Source organism: Tyto alba, unplaced genomic scaffold, assembly GCF_018691265.1.
Source record: "Tyto alba isolate M040663 unplaced genomic scaffold, T.alba_DEE_v4.0 Super-Scaffold_48, whole genome shotgun sequence".
Lineage (NCBI taxonomy): Eukaryota > Metazoa > Chordata > Aves > Strigiformes > Tytonidae > Tyto > Tyto alba.
The window spans coordinates 4,042,571-4,066,472 of NW_024881324.1; the positions used below are offsets into that span (position 1 = coordinate 4,042,571).

A 23,902-nucleotide genomic window follows, 5' to 3' on the forward strand; every position below is an offset into this window, starting at 1 on the left:
TCCCAAGAAAAGCACTGCAAAAGCAGTTGATGGCATTAGTATCATAATTAACAACTGAGCTCCCTGTAATGATTTACAGTGAGACCTGGCTAAAACCGTGTTACACCATCGCATTCGCTGTGTCAAAACGCTTGGCAACCATCGTATTGAAATCATGCAGCAGCAGCAAATTTGGGCAGAACCTTAGAGTCCTTTCATGGGGTCTGCCCAGCGCTGAACAACTGTCATGCGGCACTGCCAAGGGAAAAGGGGGAAGAAAGGAAGGGAAAGCATATACTCACAACTACAGCAGGTGCTTAAGAGCGCTCTGGCTGCTCTCACACCATAGACCTGGTGTAAAAGTTGGTCTCTAGAGAGCAGAAATGGGTTCTTTTTGTTGGGATTGTTATGTACATAGGGGGAATGTTCATCATGTTAATTGTTATTAGTAGCACAGTCTATTTGCAGTATAGCAAGCCAGTGGATAGCTACTTGGAATGCTTTGCAGGCTGGCAGGTTCCCATCCTAGCTGCAAGACATTAGAGTTTTTAACAGGAACGGGGTTTTAGGCGACCTCTTTCCTTTAAGTACCAGGAGCAGAAGTTGCTTCATACAGCATTCAGGCATGACAGACCAATTTCTTAGAGGGGTTTAGCTCCTTGCCTCCCACTGAAAGCAACAGGGGATGGGTGGGGTGCCGCCTTATCTGCAATCTGGCCTTGTGTGACATCTTGCCAGAACACACTAGGACAGATTTCTGCTGAGCTGCTCTGGGATGGGCTGTCTGACTTGGGCCAGACTCTTCCTTCTACTGGGATTAGGACTAATGCAAAGAAGCCAGGAAGGGAAATTTTATCTCCCGTCACAGTGCTGCCAGGAGCTGGGACTACATTTAGGCCACAGATGCCACGCATTATGATTTGTCCTGATTTTTGTGATCAGCCCCAGTAACAGGGTGAAAAATCGAAGGTCTGTAGTTTTCCTTTGTTTCGGTTACCTTTTTTTTGTCTGTGGGGCTTTTGGGTTTTCTGTCCTTTTTTTTTTTTTTAATTTTTTTTTTTTTTAGTGGCATGTGTCAGCTGGCAATCCCGGCTTCCGTGTGTGCCTGCTGCAGTGGTCCCCCCCGTGCTGGCAAGCCAAGCCTGGCGGCAATGAGTGGGGAAACCGGGAAGGTGCCGCAGGATGCTGCTAGCAGCTCAGGTCGCTCAGTGTGCAGCTGGATGTGTAAAGGGGATGTACTGTTCCTTGTTCTTTCAGCTCCTTCCCTTCGCACCCTCTTGCACTCCTCCTGCCCCACCTAAAAAAAAAAAAATTAATCGGTGGGAAGGTCTTAGGTGAGCATGTGTAATGTTTGGTTCACGTTATCTGAGAACACTACCTACTCAGTTTGTGCTTCTTCCTGCCAAAACCCGGCCAGGTTTGCTGCAGCAGGGTTTTTTTCCAGCCATGCCTCCTCCTGCCCCTGGCCTACTGCCAGCTGTAAAACGCTCATAGCACAGAAGTGAGGTCACTGCCCTCTGCACTTTATTTTCTCCCCTCTTCCCCTAAAGCTGTCCAAGACGACCTATATTCACCTGGCACTGGGCTCCGCTCATGCTGAGTCAATTCTGCTCATCGCTTTGGAGTACAGCAGAGACACATTTGTGTTGGCTAGTTCTGGCAGGAGGTGGGGGGAGAAAAAGAAGGAGAGAAAGAAAATGGGGGTGGAGGGCAGCCAACGCTAATATTGAAAGCTCATCAGCATCTCTGTCACTGCTGTCCCGTAAGCATACGTGCTCTGCAAAGGCAAAACTTCGGCAGGGAACAGCTTTCTACAGACCCAACCCAAAACATGATGAGATACTAAGCATGTCAAGATTTAGCCTTTTCCCTTTCAAAACCAGTATGTTCCCTTGACCTTGCACTTGCTAACAAGAGTCCTAAACACATAACAAAATAATAAAGCAAATAGCAAATGTGTCACATATAGCTCTCTTTTCTCAAGGGGAAGAAAAGTGGGATGGAAAAGAATCCAAGTGACTCATTCCAATCCAAGCTAGACTCTCAGTCCATGCTGCACGTCGAATGGACAAGTCCTGTCTCTGTTTTCAGACACCACCTTTGAAATGGGTCTACTTTTCCTCGGCTATCACTTCACTGATAAACCACCAGACTAAACAGCCTCCGCAGGCTGCACTGAAGACGAGTCCCTGGCTTTCTGTTTGACAACACATTTTCTATTTATTGACCAATTATTTTATGCTCTTGCTGTGCACTGCATTGAGGATCAGGCAGGGATTCTGACCGCGCAGGAAAGTGGGGTATGAGCATCTTAACAAACACGTGTGTTCAGCACATTTTCCTTCTTTAAGACTAGTGTGGATGGTGTATGGTGAGCAACAGTAGCAGAGCTGGGGCAAGCGGAGGTCTTCTCTTACTGACATGGCACCCTCTATTACCTAGTCACATTTGGGTAAAGGCAGAAGGGGACAAAGAAGGAGAAGATCTGCTGGGAGCTCAGACAGTTAGTTCTGTATTACCAGAAAGTACCAAACCCACCAGCAGTCGAGCAGGAGCCCAGACATACCAGTGCTTGCACTCCGAGTAATGAAAACAGCTGTGATGATAGCTCTGTCAACAAACAAGGGCTTTATTTTATTTTCCCTCCTTTCCTCCTCCCTTGACCTACCTCCTTCCTCAGGGTGCAAAGTTCATCTGCGAGGGCCCAGGGAGAGACGTGGGAGCAAGGGTGCTCGTGGCTGTTGAAATAAGGTCGTCGAATGAACAAATCCAAACTCAGCCCATGCCCTATCATGGACGTGTCATTTTGCAAAGGTTTCTGCTCTCTTTTTCGGACCCTGCGTTGGGTCCCCGCCTCTGCGCGGCAGCAGGGACTGCCCAGCAGAGACACGGGCACGCAGGGGAAGGCAGGGATGCTCACACACTTAGCTCCTCGCTGCTTCCTTACAAACCACGTTTCCCAGCTGCAGAACCACCCCGCTGCAGTCTTCTTCCTCCTGTGCTGTCCCCTCCAACTGCTGTTCAGAGAGCAGCCCATTTGTGCCTACGCTGAGGTTTTTAATGGAATAATTGTGACAGTGGTGACGTGCGATTTTTTTCAACCTCGCTGGTGGTGCTTTGTAGTTCAGCAGGCTGATGTGTAGATGCTGAGGTTTCTTGGAAAAGCGTTCTTAATGTGGGATGTCTCTGGAGGCCTAGAGCAAATGCTGGCTATATCATCATCTTCTTCAATATTTTCTCTTTGCCAGCGGCTTCTGTTTATTGCTGTTTCGGCAGCTGGGCCCTCACCATTTAGCCCCAGCAAAGGAACAGAAAAAGAAGAGCAGCAACAACACGTCAGTGGTAGCAGGGTAATAACAGCAGTGGAAATGTACGGCGAGATCTGGGGGCTGAGGGCTGCATGTGGCACCCCTGTGATAAAGCAATAATAAACTTCTTAAGCTCTGTCAGTTACGTCTTTTTCACTGGGTGCAAGTTATGTGATACATAGCAGACACAGGAAACAAGTCTTCACCTTGAATATTCTCTGTGTGGCATAAGCTGGCAAAAATAGCCTCTGCTCTCCAGTTGCAGGGAGTGAGGGAAATGCACGCTCAGCCTGGCTCTCACACGCAAATCCCTTCACCTCCCACCCCATTTTTTGGAAGGCCTTACCACATGTGGCTGTGGGAAGCAGTCCTTCCCAATGACATTTTCTTCAGCTTCACAGATTTTTCTGGAGGAAATCTCAGCTGCTGTCTGCAGCAATAACTTTGCTGCCTTTCTTTCCATTCCCCACTCATGGAGAGAGCAGTGGGGTGAAATTAGCCATGACGGAGAAAGGCTCTTAAGGAATTTGGATAGGTCAGCAGAAGTGGAAAGCCAGGATACAGACTGCAGCAGGACATGCATTCTGGAAGGATAAACTGAGATTTGCAGCATTACTCTTTGCTTCTGCTAATACCTGGTCTCCAGTCTTTCTCAGCTGCAACTTTCAGCCTTGATCATCTGCATTTTTTAATAGCTGTTCAGGGCAAAAGCAAAAGCAAAGGTTTTTACAATGGGATTTTCTCTAAGGCTGGTGGATATGCTTCTACAGCTGCAAAATCTGAACTGGAAGAAATAATACATAAAATGAAGAGTTTTAAAACTAAAACTTCGAGTGAACAACAACTTTACACTACTTGCCATTTTTAGAGGAAATTACATAAACAGATGTAGCATGTTCTGAGTCCACGTGTTGTATAATGTAGACAATCTCATGTGCTGGAACTCTGGACACTGAACCACCACATCCTGAGGGGTTCATAGGATCACATGATGGCTGAGGTTGGCAGGGACCTCTGGAGGTCGTCTGGTCCAACCCCCCTGCTCAAGCAGGGCCACCTAGAGCTGGTGGCCCAGGAACATGGCCATGTGGCTTTTGAATAACTCCAAGGGCAGACTCCAAAATCAAATGAAGATTAAATACTTTCCAATTGGAAGAGGATAACCAGGTCCACTGGACATACCGAAACTCTTCTCTTCCAATGGCCTTAAACAAAATTAATTTTGCACACTTGCAGATGAAGGCATGGCCGATACTGACCACGAAAACCTTGCCCTTGGAATACTCTGATACTCATTTTGGATTTTATTTTTGGCTCTCTTAAAAAAAAAAAAAAAAAAAAAAAAAAAAGGAGTAGGGGAAGAAAAAGGGGTCATTTCTAATATATAAAGCAAACATATTCTTCTGATGGAAATGAATAGATCTGAGGAGTTCCTTACGGCACAGCAGGACCACATACAAAACAGCTACCTAGATAAACATTTCATTTTGAATACTAACATGCTTTGGCATCCAGGAAAATTGCTCAGCACTTTTCATACTTTCAATATAATTCCTATTGCTAATACATAAAATCTCTATGGAGCCATCTTTGCTTACACAGTTTAAGAGAGTGTCTAGAGATACCAAAAAATGATTTCCCAAAAGGTCTGCAAAACCATTACTTAAATTTAGGGCTCAGTTCAATAAAGAATTATGCTGTGTTACGGTTTCTATGGAATTTAGTAATAAAAAGTTCAGACTGTACTAAAAACTAATTAATTCTGTGGGTTTGGTATTCATTGAAGGCTCTCTCCCCTGTGTGCCAATAGCTAACATTATGCCCTGAAGGGCGTGCATGCCAAAAAGGTGGAAAAGGATATTCTGAGCTGAAAAGACTATAGCACAGTAGGTCTATTAAAAAAGGGAACACTCTCAAATAGTTCAAAAGATAATAGAGCTGCCTGCAGGCAGCTTTAACTTGCATTCTGGTCAATTACATGCAACTATTTATTACACTGGTTAAAATAAGTACTTACCACATCAATCTGGGCTACATATGGTAACCATGTATCATCTAGAGATGAAATAGGCTCAAAAAGACATTATCAGCTTTTGCAGTACGTACATTAAGCTTTTGTAGTGCCTTCCCATGCAAATCTTTGCCATCTACATGTTAGCAGCTACAGGGATTTTTCTGAGACTTCATAATGGTCACTCAGAGCACCTGAGATTCTTCAAAAAGCTGACAAATGTTAAAAAAAAATAAGCCACCTGAGCTGAAGGCAGTGAAGGCACCAAAACAGGAGGTATTTTTCTCATGTACTGGTTCCATTTTTTGCCACCAAAGTCCTCCACTCAATGCAGCTCTTAGCAGTAAACATTTCTAATCTGTGTGGGGAGGGAGATCTTGCCCTGAACTGATACTGACCCACACAATTTCTTCGTGCTGCCCACATTATGTTGTTTGGATGCAGCCCACAAATATTTTTGTTTGAATTGCAGCTTGGCTCCCACAGCCACGAGAAAAATCTTTGAATGACAAGTAACTTGTCTATTGAATTGAACACTTGTCTTCATAGAAATAGGAATGTTTAAAAAACAAAAAGGATTCTGATTCTTTTCATTTTGAAGAGTGATTTTTTTGGGGGGGGAAAATAATGTTATTTTGCATTTCATACCAAGAATGCCAGAACACCAGATAGACAACAGGAAGTATCCAATACTAGTGCTAGCAACTGTGCTTGTAAAAATATCTAAAAGGCAACTTCTGAAAAAGGGGAAGCTTTAAATTACAGGCAAGAATTTTTTTTTTTGGCTATTTTTAGACACAGTTTTTGTTTTAAATATCTGTTGGAAGCCAAATAACCAAACTGATTTGCACAACCACATCATTATTTTTTTTTCTCGTTATGGTTGTATGTCTTCTCTGCTACATACCAAAAGCCATTAGTACCGGTAAAGGAGCTGAATGCAATTTCTTAAGTAATTCATGTGGGAGATCGCTTGCTTCAGTCAGTTTATTTTTGAAAAAAATACTACATCTCAAGGAACTCAAAGATGGTGCTCTGCACAGATCAGAGTATCACCCAAGGTCCTAGCCAGCTTCTTCTATGTTGATTTGTTTTTAAGGGTAGGGCAAAACATAAAAAGCTTAAAAACTTGACAAAATACACCAAACAGAAATACCGCCACAGGCTGTTACAGCATTTCTTTGCATACTGGCAAAATGTGCCTTGCAAGGCAGCTATCTACCTTTTCGGTGAGATGCTGTTTTTCTCTTTCAGAAGGCTCATGAGATAGCAATTAAAAAAAACCCACAAGGTGAAATACTATCTCACTTTCATGAATCCAACCCTTATTTTCCTATGTATGGTTACATGACCAGCTATTGGTGTATATATAACTTTCTTCCCTCTGTGAAACTATTTGAAAGGAACTGGTTTACAACTTTAGAAAAAAAAAAAAGGCTCAGCATTTATTTTTTTTTTTTTTGCCAACAAATCTTTGCAGGCATTACAATTGCATTAGCAGTTAAAGTATTGCAATGAATCTTGACCTCACAAAGCTTTCTGTAGCCATCTGTCAGGAAATCTGCATTAGCCTGGAGTAAGCATCACTTCACGTACACTTTTTTTCCTTACTCTTTAAGGTTAAAAAAATTCAGTTTTAACGATGATATGAACTCATTAGGTAGAAATTAGGAAGATGTGCAAGAATACACACAGGGCTGTTCAGCTAATACATTTCAGGGTACAGCTTTAAACATCTCATTAAGGTGACTGGCTGCCTCAATCCTGGCAAGCTGCATATCCAAACCTTTCCACGTCAGAGTTTCAAGACATTTTCCATTGCTGGCAGGAGCAAGGGTGGTTGCAATTCATGGGGCAGGAGAGGAATGGGCTCCTCGGCCCCCCAGTCTCCCCTCCATCAGCACAAGCCCTGGTCCCAGAGGCTGGAAACCCACTGCCCTCAGTTCCCAACCCAACAGGAAATAACAGCGCTGATCGTTTCTTTTTTCTACAGTGACATCAAACATTTATAGTGACACATATAAGAATATATTATATATTTATATAAATATATAAAATATTTATATAAAATATATAAATAAATATACAAAATATGGCATTACTTTCCAGAGAGATGTTACATTTCACAAGCCACCTTTCCTTATCCAGATTTCATTGTCATACAGAATTTGTCATGAAGTTCAGTAAACAATCAGCCTCAAAAAAAAAAAAAAAAAAAAAAAGTTGCCAAAGTCTTCCTTATGTGAAAGCATCACATACCAGCACAAAACCAAATCCCTTCCCTTCCAATTAAAAGGACGTATAATATCATGGCAGAACACTTGGTTTAAATATTTAAACCTGATGGTTCTTACTCTATGCTTAGATGCAGGCAAATAATTTCTACCAAAGTCAAAGCAAGCAACAATTGTGTGCAGCGTAAATGAAGCACATGGGTCTCAACACCCAGGTCCACCATCCCCCCCATCTTGTCAGCACTGTCACAAACAGGAGTTCCTCATACAGAATATGTGCTTTGGTAGAGTGTACAACACAGAATAGATACAGCTTTTCAAAATAAATAAGCAAATAGAAAGGGTGGTACTGTAATGGCAATCTTTCGTCCATGAATATTCTCTATTGGTGTGAGAGCAGGAAATGTAAGCCCTGTTGCACAAACTGAAGCGAAGGACAGACAGAAGAATGCTTTACTGAGAGCTTCAGTGCAACTGTTATCCTTTCCAGTGGCATAATTCAGTAATGGGTACATTAGAAATACCAATAAAAAAAAAAATTAGAAAAAAAATATTATCTTGGTATGTGTAGTTACTTCAAACAACAAAACTTAGTATCTTCTGGAAACACTTCCTTTGCTCCACAAATTCATTTCTATTATCTAGAATAGGTCAGCGAGTATGCATATGGATCTATACATATTTGTAAATCATTCCATACCCTTAACTTTCTCTTTGCATACAGAAGTATACACTAGAATTATTGTGTAGTATTTGGTATTCACATGTGACATTTAAATAAGGTTTATTAAAAAACAATTATATTAAATACAGACTAACAGAATATTCATAATATATTTTACAGAAAAAAATACCCATGTCTTTATTTTAGAAATACGTTTCTTTAAAAAGTTCGAGATTTTTTTATAAAACTTTTTTACCCGTGAAGTTTCCCCTCAGACCTGTAAAAAAATGCTTAACCTTTAAATCCTTGTGGTTTTTTTTTTTGTTTTGTTTTTATTTTTTTTTTGTTTGTTTTGTTTTTGTTTTTTTTTTTTTAAATACTTTTACAAGCTTACAATCTATAAATTCTTTACAATTGAAAAAAAAAACCCAGTATCTTTCGGGATCAGATTGGTCACAGGCTGTTCTTTAAAAAGTCAGTGGAGACTCCCTGAATCCATTCCGAAGTGCCTCTCGTTCTTCTCTCTCTGGGTGTCAATAGTGCAGGTTGACGTCGGGATTCGGAGCTCCCTGCGTGTCCCACGGGAAGCCCAGTGCCCGTGGAGGCTGGTGGCTCCCCAGCCGCCTGCTGCGGGAGGCAGAGCTCGGTCCTCCGCGCCCAGCGCAGCCCGCGGCCTTTGCCCAGCCCCCCCGGGGTCCCTGCGAGGTCCGGTGGCCACGCACAGATGCCAGAAGAGCTGGCACCCCGCCCTCATTTGCTTTCCAAGTTGTAGCAGTGGACATCCCCCTTCCCCTTCCCATCGTACCCGGGAAGCGGCTGTCCGTACTTATCCACGCACCAGCAGTAACCTCTTTTTCGGCCTTTGGATGGGCGACACTGAAACACAATAAAAGACCCCATTAACGTTTTTTTTTTTTCCCCTCTTAAGCGTTCTATAGCAGGGATACCTGCTCATTTGATAGCTGGCCGTATCCTGGCTGCGTCTGACAGAATCAGAGTATTTATTACCACTACGAGGTATTACAATAAAAAGATTCCCTGCTCTGCCTGTCAACTCCTTTGGGTCTAATTACCCCACCATAAAGCTGCTCAGGGAACTATCAGAAAACAGCCTTACGAACTACACTCCCGCTATTATATTAGGCAGCACAGTTGCCCCCTTTGAATACCAGGACTACTTACACCAGTATGGGCTGATGACTGGGGCCCAAGTTTGGGAAAGAAAGTTAACACATTTGTTCTACGCTCAAGCACAGGTCTGGCAAAGACGGCCACTGCAGCAATAAACACCCTCGGCTTCCATCTGTTTGCTGGAAGAATTTCAATACCGTAGTTGACATTTATTAACAGATACATAATCCTTCCGTAATAGAGTTATCACTTCAACAACTGCTAGGCATATTGGAACTTTACATGTATATTTTCCTATAAATAAGGTTGATTATATACTGTAGACTATAGGCTACAGTCTATAACCTGTGTCAGCTTTAGAAGTGGCCTGGTGGAATTTGCTAGCAATGCTGACCAACCTGAAACTACCACAGGCGACGACACCAAGCTTCTTTAGGAACAACAATGCCATAAAAATGCATTGTGAAGTCTAGTATGTGCTAAGTAATGCTCTTCCCAAAGAACCAAGAATGGTAAAAACTAGACAAAAGGAGATTACATCCTGCAGGTTGCATTCAATATGCAACCCTGGACAGAGCTACATACTGTGAACCTCTAGGACCCCACAAGGTCTTCACCCATTTGAAAGACACGTGTGTCCAGAACACAGATTATCTCCCTAGGCTTGCCAGTGTCAACCTCACTGCCAAGACACACAGCCTCCGTGTCAGCTGAATTTTCAGATTTGGAGACGCGGGATTCGCTGCAAATGGTAAGAGAGGTGGCTGTTCAGTCAAGACAGACTTACAAAGGAGGCAGTGACACAAATACACCTCACTTTTCTAAGACTTTCAAAGACTAAGGTTTCATCTGTTGCCTCACCAACATGAAGGAAGATAGGCTAGACTGAAGCCACTTACGGCCCTCAGCACCATAAAGGCTATCATGCAAGCAGAGTAAATGCCTCCTGAGATCACACTCCTGGCAATTCAAGTATTCCAGAGGTTCAGGCCGGTACAAGTCAGGTGAACTTTGCCACTACTGCTCAACTGCTTGTTCTCCAGAACCTAACAGGCACGTCCTCATCTCCCACGTGGCTACATCAGTGGCTCGCACAGCCAAGTGTCTTTTCCGTGTGCAGGTACTGAAGGAAACCTCAAGCATGTGCTGGGCTTCACCTGACCCTTTCTGCATCTAGTTTAGCACCTCAGGCGAAAGGGTGGCATTCTGAACAGAACTGTCAATATGGGACACTCAGCCTGGACCAGCACACTGGCCCCTGAGGCTACTGATTTGCAGCAGCAGGGAGTAGGGCAGACGGTCAGTGGACACTAGGAACTTGTGAATGAGAGATGGGAGCAGCTATCACACATTCAATACTAATTTTTGAACCAGCTTCCATCTTGTTTATTTTATTTTAGAGCAAATGAAATAATGTTCGTCACTAACTGCAAGTTAAATTACCCTTGTGATATATTTTTGAGTAACGAGTCCTATGCAGAAATAATAGAATGCCTTCTCTTCCTTGAATTTGCAGTCCTTCTGCATTAGCCCTATACAAATGGACGGCAGCAGGATCATGCTTGAAGTACATACCAGCTTATTCTTGGAGAGGGTGAAAAAGTTCAAACCTACTGAGAGAACAGCTACATTAATAATTTGCTAAACTACGTGGCTAGCTGCATTTGAGTTCTAGTTACCTGTTTGGCTGGTTTTCTTGGACTGTATCTTTAAATGTAAGTTTTACAACTTATTTTTATTGTCTCAAAAGTCTGACTAGAGCTTGCACGTATTCTCCGGGATTTCCGTGACGGGCTGCTCACAGTCCACCAACCATGGGAAGTTTTCCTTCAATTTTGGTAGCAACTTAAGTGGTATTGACATCTAGTGACTGAGAAATTCATAAACAACAGCCTTTCCACAGTTCAAATTTTACTTACGAGGAAAAAAGGCAGCAGTTCTTGAGCTGTTTTTCCCAAGAGAGCAGGCACAGATGGAGCCCGAATTAGAGCACAGGGCTTCTGGCTGCCAGCCTGATGCTCCAGCAAGGAAACTACACTTCTGCTAGTAATAGTAACACAGCCTCCCCTTTTAGAAGTACTGTATGAAATATGTTACACAACTCTTGCTGATTCATAGGCTTGCATCACTCTCAAAACAAATGATCAATTAAAGTTATCTCATGTTGCTGGAGGTTTTGATTGTTTTTTACAGTTGCATAATCAATTTTTGGAATTAACTACAACATGAATTTAGTCTGCCAGAACACGTTCCCTATTTCTACTATTTTTATTTCTTCCAGACAACCCATTTGGAAAACAAAATGCTTAGATCTTTCTACAGCTGTAATAATGCGCTGTGAGGAAACAATTTACCTTTTCCAATCTGCAATTTTGTACTACCTGCTCAGCCATGCTGTCAGTAGGAAAGCACTTCTGATTCGAAACTGATGCTCAATCCTGAAGTAGCTAGCTTGCATTCGCTGCAGAAGTGGTGGATAGTTTGCATGGAAAAAAAAAAATATAAATATCCACTCTTCCGAATTTTGTACTCCACATGCATTTCAAGGCTCTGCCCAGCTCTTCTGTATGGCTTCAGAAGTCCGAAAAGCTGGAAGACTGCCCAAGCGGTGGAGCCAGTAATTACTTCTGCTAGAAACACCAGCTGCCAGCTTCCATGCCACCTGCCCCTCTCCCTTCCACAAAGAAGTGCCGCAGAGGCATTCGTGGGGCACAGCAAAGCATATGGTATCCCACCAAATTCCTGGTCAGCCCAGAGGTCTCCGTGGAGCTACAACTGTGGTCTCCTGGAACAGACTGCAGACAGCACTGACATACACCTCGGGCCATGCTGGCTCCCGTCAAGCCCAGCTCTGTTTTCAGTGGAACAATGCCAACTCGCATCTAGGTGAGTATCTGGCTCCAGTACACAAATATGGGGTAATTCTAGTAATTGCCCCATATAATAATTCTAATTTCATCAAAACCTTTTCTTCCATGCTTGAGGCAGAAACGTGCCTGCATCAACCTATTCCACGTAAATATACCTATACACCACAGCTGAATAGTACAACCTTACATGTGTGATTTATTAAGACAAAGAATTCTACTTTAATAGGTCTGATTTTAAAAAAGTTTATATATAAACACAAAGTGTGAAATATTTTTCATGTTATACCCTGACAGACAAATTTATGTTCTTAAAATGGCTTCACATATGCAAATTACCCCGTATGGTTTTTCCTGAAAAGTCAATTTCTAGATATCCACAAGTGAAAAATAATTGCTTTCAACTTGACTGGAAGAGCAGGTGTCCAGGAAGGCAGAATACACTAACACGTGAAAAGCCTCCTGAATGAGTTTTAACGGCTTCCAAGGTGATCATAATTTATCGGGTTCTTACCATCACACACCCATCTACACTATCATCCCAGGCAGTGGTTTGGGCAGCTGTTTCCAGAATTAAAACCGCCTAGCTCACACTCGTTTTTTTGATGGATTTACTGTCTGTTTCCTACTAGCAGAAGCTGACTCGTGTAAACCCAAATGGGAAAGACAAGATGGTCCAACAAACAAAATCTGTGCTAACAGAGGGTTTGCCTTGAGGAAAAACTTAGGAGCAGCTTCTGAATTCAGGAATTTTTGGAATTATACCAAGAAGCGCATTTGGAGGGAGGTCACTAACTGAACACTGGAATTAGATGGGATGTGCACACTAAGCAAAGAACCTGGCACGTCTTGCACTTCCCCGCGTTCCTGAATGAGCTTCGAGGGCAGCACCAAATGGAGAATGCTGCCCCAGCTCAACCCAACACAACCGAAGCAGAAATACCTGCAGTTTAAGTCTGCATCTGTCAAGGAAGGTCACAAACCAGAACCAAAGAGGGCTGAGAAGCCATCCTTGCTGCAGAGTAACTACCAGATATATCATTTTCACGCTAACATGACCTGGATTTTGGAAACGATCTGCGTAGCACATACAGGACAGATACTTACCTCTCTCAAGTTGCTTTTTGTAATACGATCCAGTGCAGTTCTTCTAGGAACACTCAAGCAGCTATTTACAAGCCAAAGCATTGATCTATTGCAGTCATATGGTAACAGCAACATTTAGCTCTGTGGGTTATTACAGAGGCACTGCTTTTTTTAAACCAAAGGGCATTGGTATCTAGGACACCAGCCAACCCATGTGTGATTAGGTATGAAGTTTCTCAAATGAATCTGTTGTCATGACCAACAGAAAATAAAAACACTGTCCCCACTTGACAAGGTTCAGCACTATCTATCTGATCAGGTCCTAAAACTGGCAATGAACTAGCTCCCCTGTAAAATGATAGATAATGAATCTTGAAGGCAAGATCCTTCAGCAGAGATGCAGAAAAGGTGAAGCACACTCATTGAAATGATCAAGACTCTGTACTTACTTGCTTTTTCTTGTAGAACCCCTTCTTGTCACAATTTGGAATATGAAAGCCCCTGGGACTCAAGACATTCAGGATCTTTAGGTGGTTTAAAGTGTCTTCCATTTCTCTACGACAGGGACCCTGTTAACAAGCACATTTTAGAAAGCACAGATGAAACTTCATTCCCAAGTTCTCTCTTTCACACAAGAGTTAATAATCCTTTAAAGGGCAAGAAGCACAAACCCAAACAAACACATTAAAACGAAGGGATGGCTGGATACAGCAAAAGGCAGACTATTCTTCTGACTTTCTGCTTCACTCAGGATGAACTGATTTCTAAACACTGAAGGCCCTATGCTATGCTGAGGCACAGACTGACATTTCCAGTTGAAATCACAGGCGCATATACATACAGGGAGGCTTAACCAGCATGTAAATCAAGCATATATAACATAACTTAGATTTGGAAAAGCTGGCCTTGCATCAAGTGGGAAAAGAAGGGTATGCAACTAGAATTGCAATACTTGGTAGATTTTTTTCCTAATGGCATTTGATTTTTGCGATTCTGCTGGATTTGAAAGTTTAAATGAAATGGATTTAGTTGAAAACAAGTAGTTTAGCGTAATGTATATGTATAAAAGTACTGCAACTTTGGACAACAGTCCCCAATTTCAACTGGACTAAATGGAAGCAGCCATGCAAAAGCACTGGTTACATACAACAGTCTCATTAGGTAAGCATGTCACTTTTTGCCTCACTTTCTCCACCTGCAAAAGGCAACAACAACATAGTGAGGATCAGCTCGAGGACAAGGAGCCAAAAAGAACTTCCAGAAGCACTTTTAAGAGCATGTCTCATACACCAGCTAATTATTTCTCACTGCAGCCCTTCAGGGTAGGGAGTAAGGTGTTACAAGCTCCACTCTGCAGTCAGAAAACCAGGAACGGAGGAGTTCACGTTTTGCCAGGGGCCAAGGCAGCAGCCTGTGTCAGCAGCGGGATGGGGATCCCAGAGTCGCAGCCTGCAAACTCTGTGCTCACCTACGCTCCTGCCTGGGCACGATACTGACTCGGTCCCACTTCTTCAGCGGAGACCCGAAAAAAATTCCTTTGCATGGTTGCATGGGTTTAAAATGTTTAAGTTGCTGTATCAACACAAAGACTCGTTTGGTGCAATTTTTAATTAGCGAAGTAATGACATTTATACTTTCAAGACGTAATATTAGTAGTTTGCTCACGCAAAGTGCCTTTCATGTGAGTGTCTGAAAGCATATAGACTCCACAGTTCTACTGGAGTTTAAAATTTATTTTTTTTTTTTGGTTAGCAAAGACCTTCCTTGCTGCATTCATATGTTTTCTTTCAGTATCAATCTCACAAGCTCCAAACACGCGCTTTATATTACTGCTCTTATTGGCAGTTCCTTAAAAAAACCCAAACTGCTCAGACATGCTGACTGCAAATCACACACGTTCAAATATTTGGTCCCAAGTTAGGCCTGCAAAAAGATCAACAGCTTTCTTTTAATTATTATTTTGAAGCAGGCTTCCAAAGTCAGAGATCGATATCAAAAGCTAACACGCAGACACAACCAGAAGGGCATTTGCTGACAAAGGCACCTGCCCCTGACAAACTTACTTCTGGTTCTCGCAGACACCAGGAACCTTGCTAAACTGCTGTGCTTTTGCTCATGGGACCAGACTACCACGAGTAAAACATTCATCCTAGTTAAGACCATGACCCCACTTCATCAGAGCTACCGAAGTTCATTCTTTTATTGCAGGGCAGTTTACTGCATGTTTTGGGGAGGAGGACAAGCTGGAAGGCAGATACTGAAGTGTTTTTCCTAGGTGGCTGGACATCAGTGACAAACTGCACATGCAGCTTCGCCACCCTTGCTGCATTAACTTGGAGGCCACGCTCTCTCCAGACACAACTTTCCACCACATACAGGTTTCAAAACCTTCTTTGCAGATGGGAAAGCCACGACTGGTTTCACCACAACCATCCTGACAGAACGCCAACATATATCCAGACGTCTGGCACAGGCACAAGGATAACCACCGGCTCATCAGCTGGGATGTCCAGGAAGAAGGATTTTTCTCCCCTCAGATTCAGCGCACTCCGGCTGCCCTGCAAATCCACTGGGCACAGTCGGTCGGGAGGAATGGCAGCTCCTATGCCCAGGAGCTTTCTGCATTTAGGCAGTGGCACCAAGCAGGGCCTGCAAGTGGAGGTGGTGCTCAGCACATCACATGAACAGTGACTGGCCAGTCAAGATCCTAATCCCGGCCTAAGTGTGCCTCCCTTGACTTGTGCCACGGAGTATGAACACTGTGCCACTACACTGAACGTGAAACATCTTTTTTTCCATTACTGCAACCCAATAACGCTGTTTGCAACCAAACTGTCCGATGACACTACTAAACGTGTCCTGAGGCCACTTGCACAAATGAGGGGCAATTACAGGAGGGAAACAAGGGCCTTCTATAGCTAAGAAATTATTCAGGGAAAATCATATTTGTATCAGTGTCATTGTGTTAGGCCTCTGTGTTGTCTGAACGTGATCTGCTCGGTCTGCTACTGTCTGCATTTGCATATGCGACAGTTTTACTGGTGAAATAGTTAGAATGCCCTAAATGGGTAAGACAATTACCACCGCTTGGTTATTTATGTTGTCGTATGCACAACACGACATGCATATACATACACACGCACACTCAGATGCTGGGAAATGCCTTTCCATTTACAGAAGTACTTACGTATTCAGTCTCTTGTTTGGATTCAGAAGAGAAATTCAGTGTATCCGTACTCTGAGAATCATATTCCACTTTATAGCGCTGCGTATTTTTGGCTTGCACTTTCCTGATAATATCTATTTTGATGTGCGGTGGATGCGATTTGGTATCCGGCACCCTGTGAGAGTTGGGGATGGCCTGATTTTCTATGCTGCTGGCACTCCGGTCTTCTTCTTCGGAATCACTGGAATTTCCTTCGAGAAGAACATAATGCAGGAAAGAAACTGCGTTAATCAACTGCCAGCTGTGCCCGGAAGGGGCTGCGAGCCACCACCGCACCAGCCCATGTGCTTAGTTCCCCCCGCCCCCACAAAAAACAGGAGTTGGGGGAAGAATGGATGAGCAGCCCAGCGTTCCCGCACGCATCCAGCACCCCCCTCCTCGCCAAGCCAGGCCACCTCCCTTCGCCGCCGGTAGCCCGGCAAGGTGCCCCCCATCGCCACCCCCCCCCCCCCCGCCGGGACCGCCGCAGCCCCGCCCGCCCCAGCCCCACCGGCGCCGCGGGCGCGGAGCCTTCTCCTCCGCGGCTGCTGACCGAGGGCTGATTGACTCAGCTTCACTGAAACGCGGCTGGCTTGGGTAACTTAGGGGCTGTACTGTAACTCTTTGTCTTCCCCGGGAAGGTAATTTTTTTTAATTTTTTTTTTATTTTTTTTTTTTTCACAAAGAGGCATTAATATAATAAATTCTACCCCGTTGTTTCACGGTTCTTGTTAGCTATTTTAAACACTTAATCTTATTCAACATACAAGGCAGAGTGGGGAAAAAAAAAAAAAAAAAAAAAGGGCAAAACCCCAGCATGTTTTCATTCTTCTGCTATTAAAATCAGAAACATTCCTAGGTGTACAAAATACACGTTAAAGGTAACAAGACAAAAAAAACGCTTCATTCTGTAACGGTGTCAAAGGTAAAACATCTGCTTTCACCACGAGCATCAAAAATATTTTCTCTTTAAACTACCACCCACAAAAATACAGGAGAAACACATTTTTCCAAAATACTGCATAAACCCAGTGTTCCTGTCCCCTCCAAGGTATTTGTCTACACTGCATTTCTCCCAAACACTCCTGCCGTGTAACTGTAACTGCTGCATTTCCTCCAGGGAATTTTTCAAGTTTGGATATTCCTATCAGCCAAGTAACTAAGTACCACTAGTTGCTGCCTTGGCTGCTGGCCACTTTTTTTGTTGTTGTTACAAGGAAATCATATTGGGAGTGCACAACGATAACTGATGTGCAAGGAACACCCTGGAAATTTGTATGGTCATTGATGGCTCACTGAAAAACGGCAAAAGCCAGGAAATTCAGTGCCAAACCCGAAAGCCCATCTTCACGTAGCCCACCGACTAAATATTTCAGCACAGGCAGCACAGTGGCACTGCCAATACACAGGGACAGGGGAGGAACAGGGGGAAGGATCCGAGTTAACATCTTGGTACCTGTGGTTTCTGTGTAGCCGCTGCTGGCAATGGACATAATTGATCAGAAAATCCAACTCCCAGTGCAAATGGATTAAGGAAGTTTAAGTCTTAAGACTAAATTTCCTGGCTTTTGTGGGTTTAACTCAGACTCTCGGTGGTATTTGAACATATTTTTGGTGGTTTAATGTCCTGTTTTTAAACAGTGGTATTTTTCCACATTCTCAATGAATTTTGCAATAAATGACACAACGAAACGTTATAAACCCAAATCTCCTAAATGTAAATACTATGTCTACTAGGTTTTCTGCAATCAGTTCATTTCATTAGTTTGCCCCCTCTACCAAAAATAAGTAGAAATATTTTTATGTGCATTCAATAACTACCAGACTGGTCCTTTCAGTTTTAGGCAGACCATGATGTTTCAACAGCACTTCTTACACTTCAATCTGGAACGGCTGTAATGCCACATTTTAAACTGTAAAGCATATTTGATTAAGTCAGTTTCACAAAACGTGGTGCCACTTTAGCTTTACACCCTCCTAACAGCAACAAAACTGCTATGAGAGTTACTTGCTCTCTTTTAAAAAGCAGATTAGAAGGGCTGCACATGCACACTACCACTTAACACTTTCGTGACTAAAAAAACCCAACTGGAAAGTAAAGTCAGTGGCCTACTGTAGTTGCTATTTCTCAAACACATATAATTTTAAGTACGTTTCTTTTCCGAGTTAAGTATAGGTGGCCCGTCCACCTGCGTTCAAACTGGTAAAAATTTAGTCCAATCCAATAATCAATGTCCATTTCCAGTTTTAAAGACGCGTCATAAAAAGAACAAGTCCCCACATACTATGTTAGATTTCCATCACTCTGATCGTTTTCCCACCTGATCTAATCCCTCTACGATCCTTCCATGTCGGCTCTTCCCACCATTTTATTTTTTTTTTGTTGTTTAAAAGTAATACAGTGTACAAACATTACAACTACAGGGTGATAATCCAATTAGACATTCACTACAGTTCTTACCTTACTACTAAACATGTGACCAATATCAACAGAGGAAAATAATGCACAATTGGACAATGGACGTGCAACTTTGTCTTGCCGAGAACCAGAGAGTCCCAATTCTATCAACAATTTGTAATTGCCCTGGTACCACACGCACCCCCAAGGGAAAGCCCACGAATTTAATAGTTGTTGCGTTAGTCAATTCCTGAATTTGATCTTTCAAACGCTGGTATTTTTAAATTTTCTCTTTTGCAGCATCCTCTAAGGATGTTGTCTTGCCTTCATATCTAATGGTTCCATCTACTACAATTGCTGTCTCCTCTTTTACAAATACCAAATCGCGTTTAAATAGTTCTTTTTTCTCGTCTCGAATCAACGGTTCTTGGAATGTAATCCCTTCCTTCTTCTTTGCCTCCTCACTCAGTAATTCACAAATTTGATTATGTCTTTTTATTCTGGCATCTTGCACCACCGGGCAATATCCAATGATAAGCGAACAGCTCTCAATTTCCGCCCCACAATGATGACACGATCTTACTTGTGTCCCTTGCCTACCCCTTGCTAGAAATTCCCTTGTTGGGTAGACATTAGCCTGTAATTGTAAAGCGACGACAATCTTTCTCTGAGGAATGCCCCTCTTTTTCCAACTCAAAAGGAGCTGCTGTAATATACACCGCCTCATACCGATTTCTAGCAATTCTGGTGAACTAGGAACGACCCAAAGTGCAGCGTGTGATGCAGGACCTAGATGTGTGTAAGGGAGATGATGTCATCCCGCTCCGGGAGGGTGCGTGCCAGGGAGTGCTGGATTTAGAGCTGGAACTGGCCCCGGCTGGGAGGTGGGCACTACATGGCACTAGACGTTCCGCGTACTTCTTCCTTCCGGCACCTCAGGTTTGCAATCTCCGCTACTTGAATGGGAGCCGTCAGCGTCCTAACTTTGCACTTTTTAAGGAATCAAAGCTCCCACGGATTTCAAAAATCGGAGTTGTCCCTCAGCCAAGAATTCAGAAACAGGAACTCGGCGTTTTGACTCTTTAGGCTGAAAGTGGGAAGATTTTCAGCAAAGTGCAGCTCTGCCTTCCCCTTTCCCCTTCTCTAACAGTCACTGTGAGAAGCACTACCCCTCCTTTAACTCTCAAGTATGGAGGAGAGGCCCCTCGTTTCTTATTCATGTGAAGGATGAATATGCAGAGCCAAGTTCATGTGATGAGGGAAGCTGCTCCCACGTTCCAACGAGATTTAAAACTCCGGCGAGCACTTCTGAATGCTCATTCAAATTGTCACAGCTTGGGAGCAGCACATAAATCACTATAATAAGGCATCTCCTACTCTCATAGCAGCCAGTGAACTGAAGCACTGGTGCCACTTCCTCAGCTAAGGAGAGGCCAGCCAAAGAGTCCCTAAAACCTAACAGAAAAACTCCTGCCTTTTTAAAAAGCAAACAGTGGAAAAGCCGTTTGACATACTTTTCTATTAAATAAATGTTAACATACTCGCTGCTGGTTAGCAAACAGTTTGATGAAATGTTTGCACAGAGGGACTGTGCTTTCTTGATCGGAATCCCAAGTTTCCCTGTCTTAAGTTTCCAAATGTGCATGCTAACAGAACTTGTTCCAACCGTCCCTTCCTCTTCAAACAAAACAAAACCCGCTCTGTGAACGTCTCATTTACAAGACATGGAAGAGGTACGGGAAAGCTTCGTTTGACCAAAGATTTATTTGCAGTGCAGGCAAAAAACCCAACGTCCTCTTAAATACTGCTGTGCAAAACTCTTTGTTCTGAATAACCACCTTCCCAGGCCAGGGGAATATTTAACCCCCTTTTTTTTTTTTTTTTTTTTTTTTTTTTTTTAATTCCCCCCTCCCCCGCGCCCTGTGCCGAGCATTCCCCTGACTCGGTCACGCTGCCGCGCGTAAATTAGCCCACACCCTCCGGTTTTCTCGCACCCTCTTTCCAGGAACACTGGGGACAAACCTCGAGGATGTCACCCTCTCTTTTTCTCGCGCCCTCTTTCCAGGAACACTGGGGACAAACCTCGGGGATGTCACCCTCCCTCCACCCAGGCTCTGCAGCCTGGCAGCCCCACGCACCCGCAGAAGCAACATGCGACACACACACACACACACACACATACCCCCTATTTTTTTTTTTAAAAAAGAGCAACTTTTGCGAGGAGCTACTTCTTAGCGCCGGCGCCGAGGGAAAGGGATAGATACGTAAATAAGGTAGAACAGGTAATTCGCCTTTTCCTTCGGCAAAGGCACCCCTCCTTCCAACCCATCTCGGCTACGCGGCTGCCCGAGGAGCCCCCGCGGGAGCGGCGAGAAACCGGAGGCACTGCTCTGCAGCGAGCCTGCCCGCGCCTGACTTTAAGTTAATTTTTTTTTTTTTTTTTTAAAAAAAAAAAAAGGGCAAAGCGAGGGAACGGCGAGCCAGCGAAGCGCCGCGCCCGCAGCCCGCCCCCTCCCGCTCCTTCGCCCCCCGTCCCCGCGGCGCAGGCTCCCCCCCCCCCCCCCCGTCCTTACCTGCAGCATGCGGTCCGGGCAGGAGGAACGCCCGCAGCTTGCCGCCCGCCGTGGCGTTGGTGCAGAGCCCGCGGCCCTCCAGCAGCGCCTGCAGCGGCCGCGCCTCCTCCCGCCGCGGCTGGCAGCCCAGCCCGGCGCCGCAGCGCTCGGTGTAGATGCCGCAGGGCTGGCCGGCTCGCAGGGCGCAGGTGAAGCAGCAGCCGCAGCCCGGTTCCCTCACGCGTTCGGCGCAGTCGGGCCGCAGGGGCCTGCAGTGCTGCAGCGCCCGGGCGTCGCAGGGCTCGCACCGAACCACCGGCCCCGCCGCCGCCCGCCGCGCCAGCAGCGCCAGCGCCGCCGCCACTGCCCACAGCACGCCGGGCCGCGGCACCATGGCAACCGCCGGAGGAGGAGGAAGGAGGAGGAAGAGGGGCGGAGGGGGGGGGGGGCCGCCCCCCGCGCTCCGGGGAGAGCCCCGCAGCCCGCCCGAGCCGCTCGGACCCCCCCCTCGGCCGGCGCCTCCTTCCTCCGCCGCCTGCCCTTAATCACATCAAGGTAATTAAGAGCTCGCGAGCAACAAAGGCAACTTTTTCCTTCTTTCCCCCACCGCCCTCCCTGCAGCCTGCAGAGCGCCTGGATCACTTGGCCCGCCACGAACTTTTTTTTTTTTTTTTTTCTCTTTTTTTTTTTTTTTTTGGCCACACACAACACTCAGGAAAAAAAGCAAAAAAAAAAAAAAAAAAAAAAAAGAAAAAAGCTTTGCAAAAGTAAAAAAAAAAAAAAAATTAAAAAATATTAAAGCTAAGCCCACACGGTCTGAAGAAAACTTGGTCCAAAAAAACGCTTCAGAAAAGTAAAGAAGAGCGGAGGTGAGGGAGAGGAGGTTAAAAAAAAAAAAAAAAAATTAAAGCGAGGTTCCCTTCTTTTTATTCTCTCCGCCCGGGCCCCCTCCCCGCCACTCCGCGCCCATCTGTCCCCCCGCGCCGCCCGGCCCGCCCTATATAGGCCCGTGGCCGCCGGCCCGCCCCGCGCCATGAATAACGAGCGGCGCGGCGCGGCGGGGAGCGGCGGCCCCCGCCAAATCCAGGTTTCGGTCAGGGAGGGCTGTGAGGGCGGTGCGGGGGGGGGGGGGGCGGGGGGCGCGGCGGGGCCGGGGGTTTGTGGGCACTTCTTAGAAATCAGCTGTAAGGGGTATGGCCCTGGGGAGGAGGAAAAGGAGGAGGAGGAGGAGGAGGGGGGAAGGGTGTGGGGGGGGTACGTCGTGTGCCTTTTGTTTCGAGAAAAAGTGCTTTCCGGGTGCGTGTGTGCGTGTGTTTTCTTGGCCCCGGGAGAGGAGACGGGAGCGAAGCTCGCGGAGGGTGCCCTTTTTTGAACCGCCAGTTGCAATCCCTGCCCGCTTCGGGGCTGCGAGCCCCGGCCCATCGCGGAGGCGTGCCTGCGCTCGCCCACGCACCCACTCGCGCCCGCCGAGGCTCGGGCCGCGCCACGGGGCCGGCTTGGCAGTGCCCAGCGCGGCTTGCGCTCCCCCGGAGGGTGCGGAGAGCGGGGCATACGCGCCCAAGTGCGTTACTTTCGCACAGGCGTTGCTCTCTGGCGCAGGACCCGGTCCACGCCGTGCCCCAGCCCCGGGGATGCGCCTCCCTATCCTTCTGTAAGTGTTTTCTGAGCTCTTAAAGCTTTTCCCACCGTCCAGTAAGAAAACGGTTTCTATTGGGGGGGGGGGGGGGGGGGGAGGGAGAAGACAAAAAACAACCCAACCAACCAACCCCCAAGAGCCCCAACAGTGAAATGCTGCGTCGATTTTGCACAGCGGATGCGTTTTCATTCTGTTTGTAGCCACTGCAGATTCAGCCCCCCTGTTCTGCTTGGTTTACTCCTTACCCCCCTTTAACGTGGCTTAACTTTGATGGAGAAAATCTGAATTGGCAATGCCAAAATTTGTGACCATCCTTTCCGAAGCTCTCCTGCGAGCTGATGCAGAAGGGGCTGCTGAGGCATATCAGTAGACATCTATCTGGTGTTTCAGCCATTGGAGCCTGCACTTCATGCCAAATAAAATCAATAATGCTTACAGATACTGGTTTATACAAATACATTGTGCCGTGGGAATTGCAAGAGCCAGACTACTGCTCTGCTTTCAACCCCTTGAAGCGCACCTTCCAGTAATTCATCGGCTGTTCGTGTGTCTATACTCAAGTGGAAGAGTGGAGTATATACGTTACTGCTCAAGGTACTAGTCATGATACTGCAAATCTCGAAAACTGCATTTTTTACAAATCAGATAATTTTTAGATAATTAGAATCAGCTATTCAGTTTGTTTTCTCTGATCTTTAGTCAGTAATGATACCTTTCAGATACCATCTTGAAAGAGGCACTGTACGTAGCAGGATAAAAAAATATCTGACTTTATGTGTGAAGAATATGGTGTAAGAGTCGAGACTTTTCCTCGGGAAATTAAAGATGTGT

The 23,902-nt window shown here is 45.2% G+C and overlaps 1 protein-coding gene across 1 annotated transcript; it reads right to left on the minus strand.

The window, feature by feature from the left end:
* Window positions 1–6,260: 6,260 nt before the first annotated feature.
* Window positions 6,261–22,160, minus strand: IGFBP3 (insulin like growth factor binding protein 3). Its single transcript, XM_042806945.1, has 4 exons — window positions 21,457–22,160; window positions 16,468–16,697; window positions 13,730–13,849; window positions 6,261–9,072 (listed from the first exon to the last, which is right to left on the minus strand). Exons 1-4 carry the CDS (start codon window positions 21,827–21,829, stop codon window positions 8,947–8,949), a joined length of 849 nt encoding a protein of 282 aa, XP_042662879.1. The 5' UTR covers window positions 21,830–22,160; the 3' UTR covers window positions 6,261–8,946.
* Window positions 22,161–23,902: the final 1,742 nt, after the last annotated feature.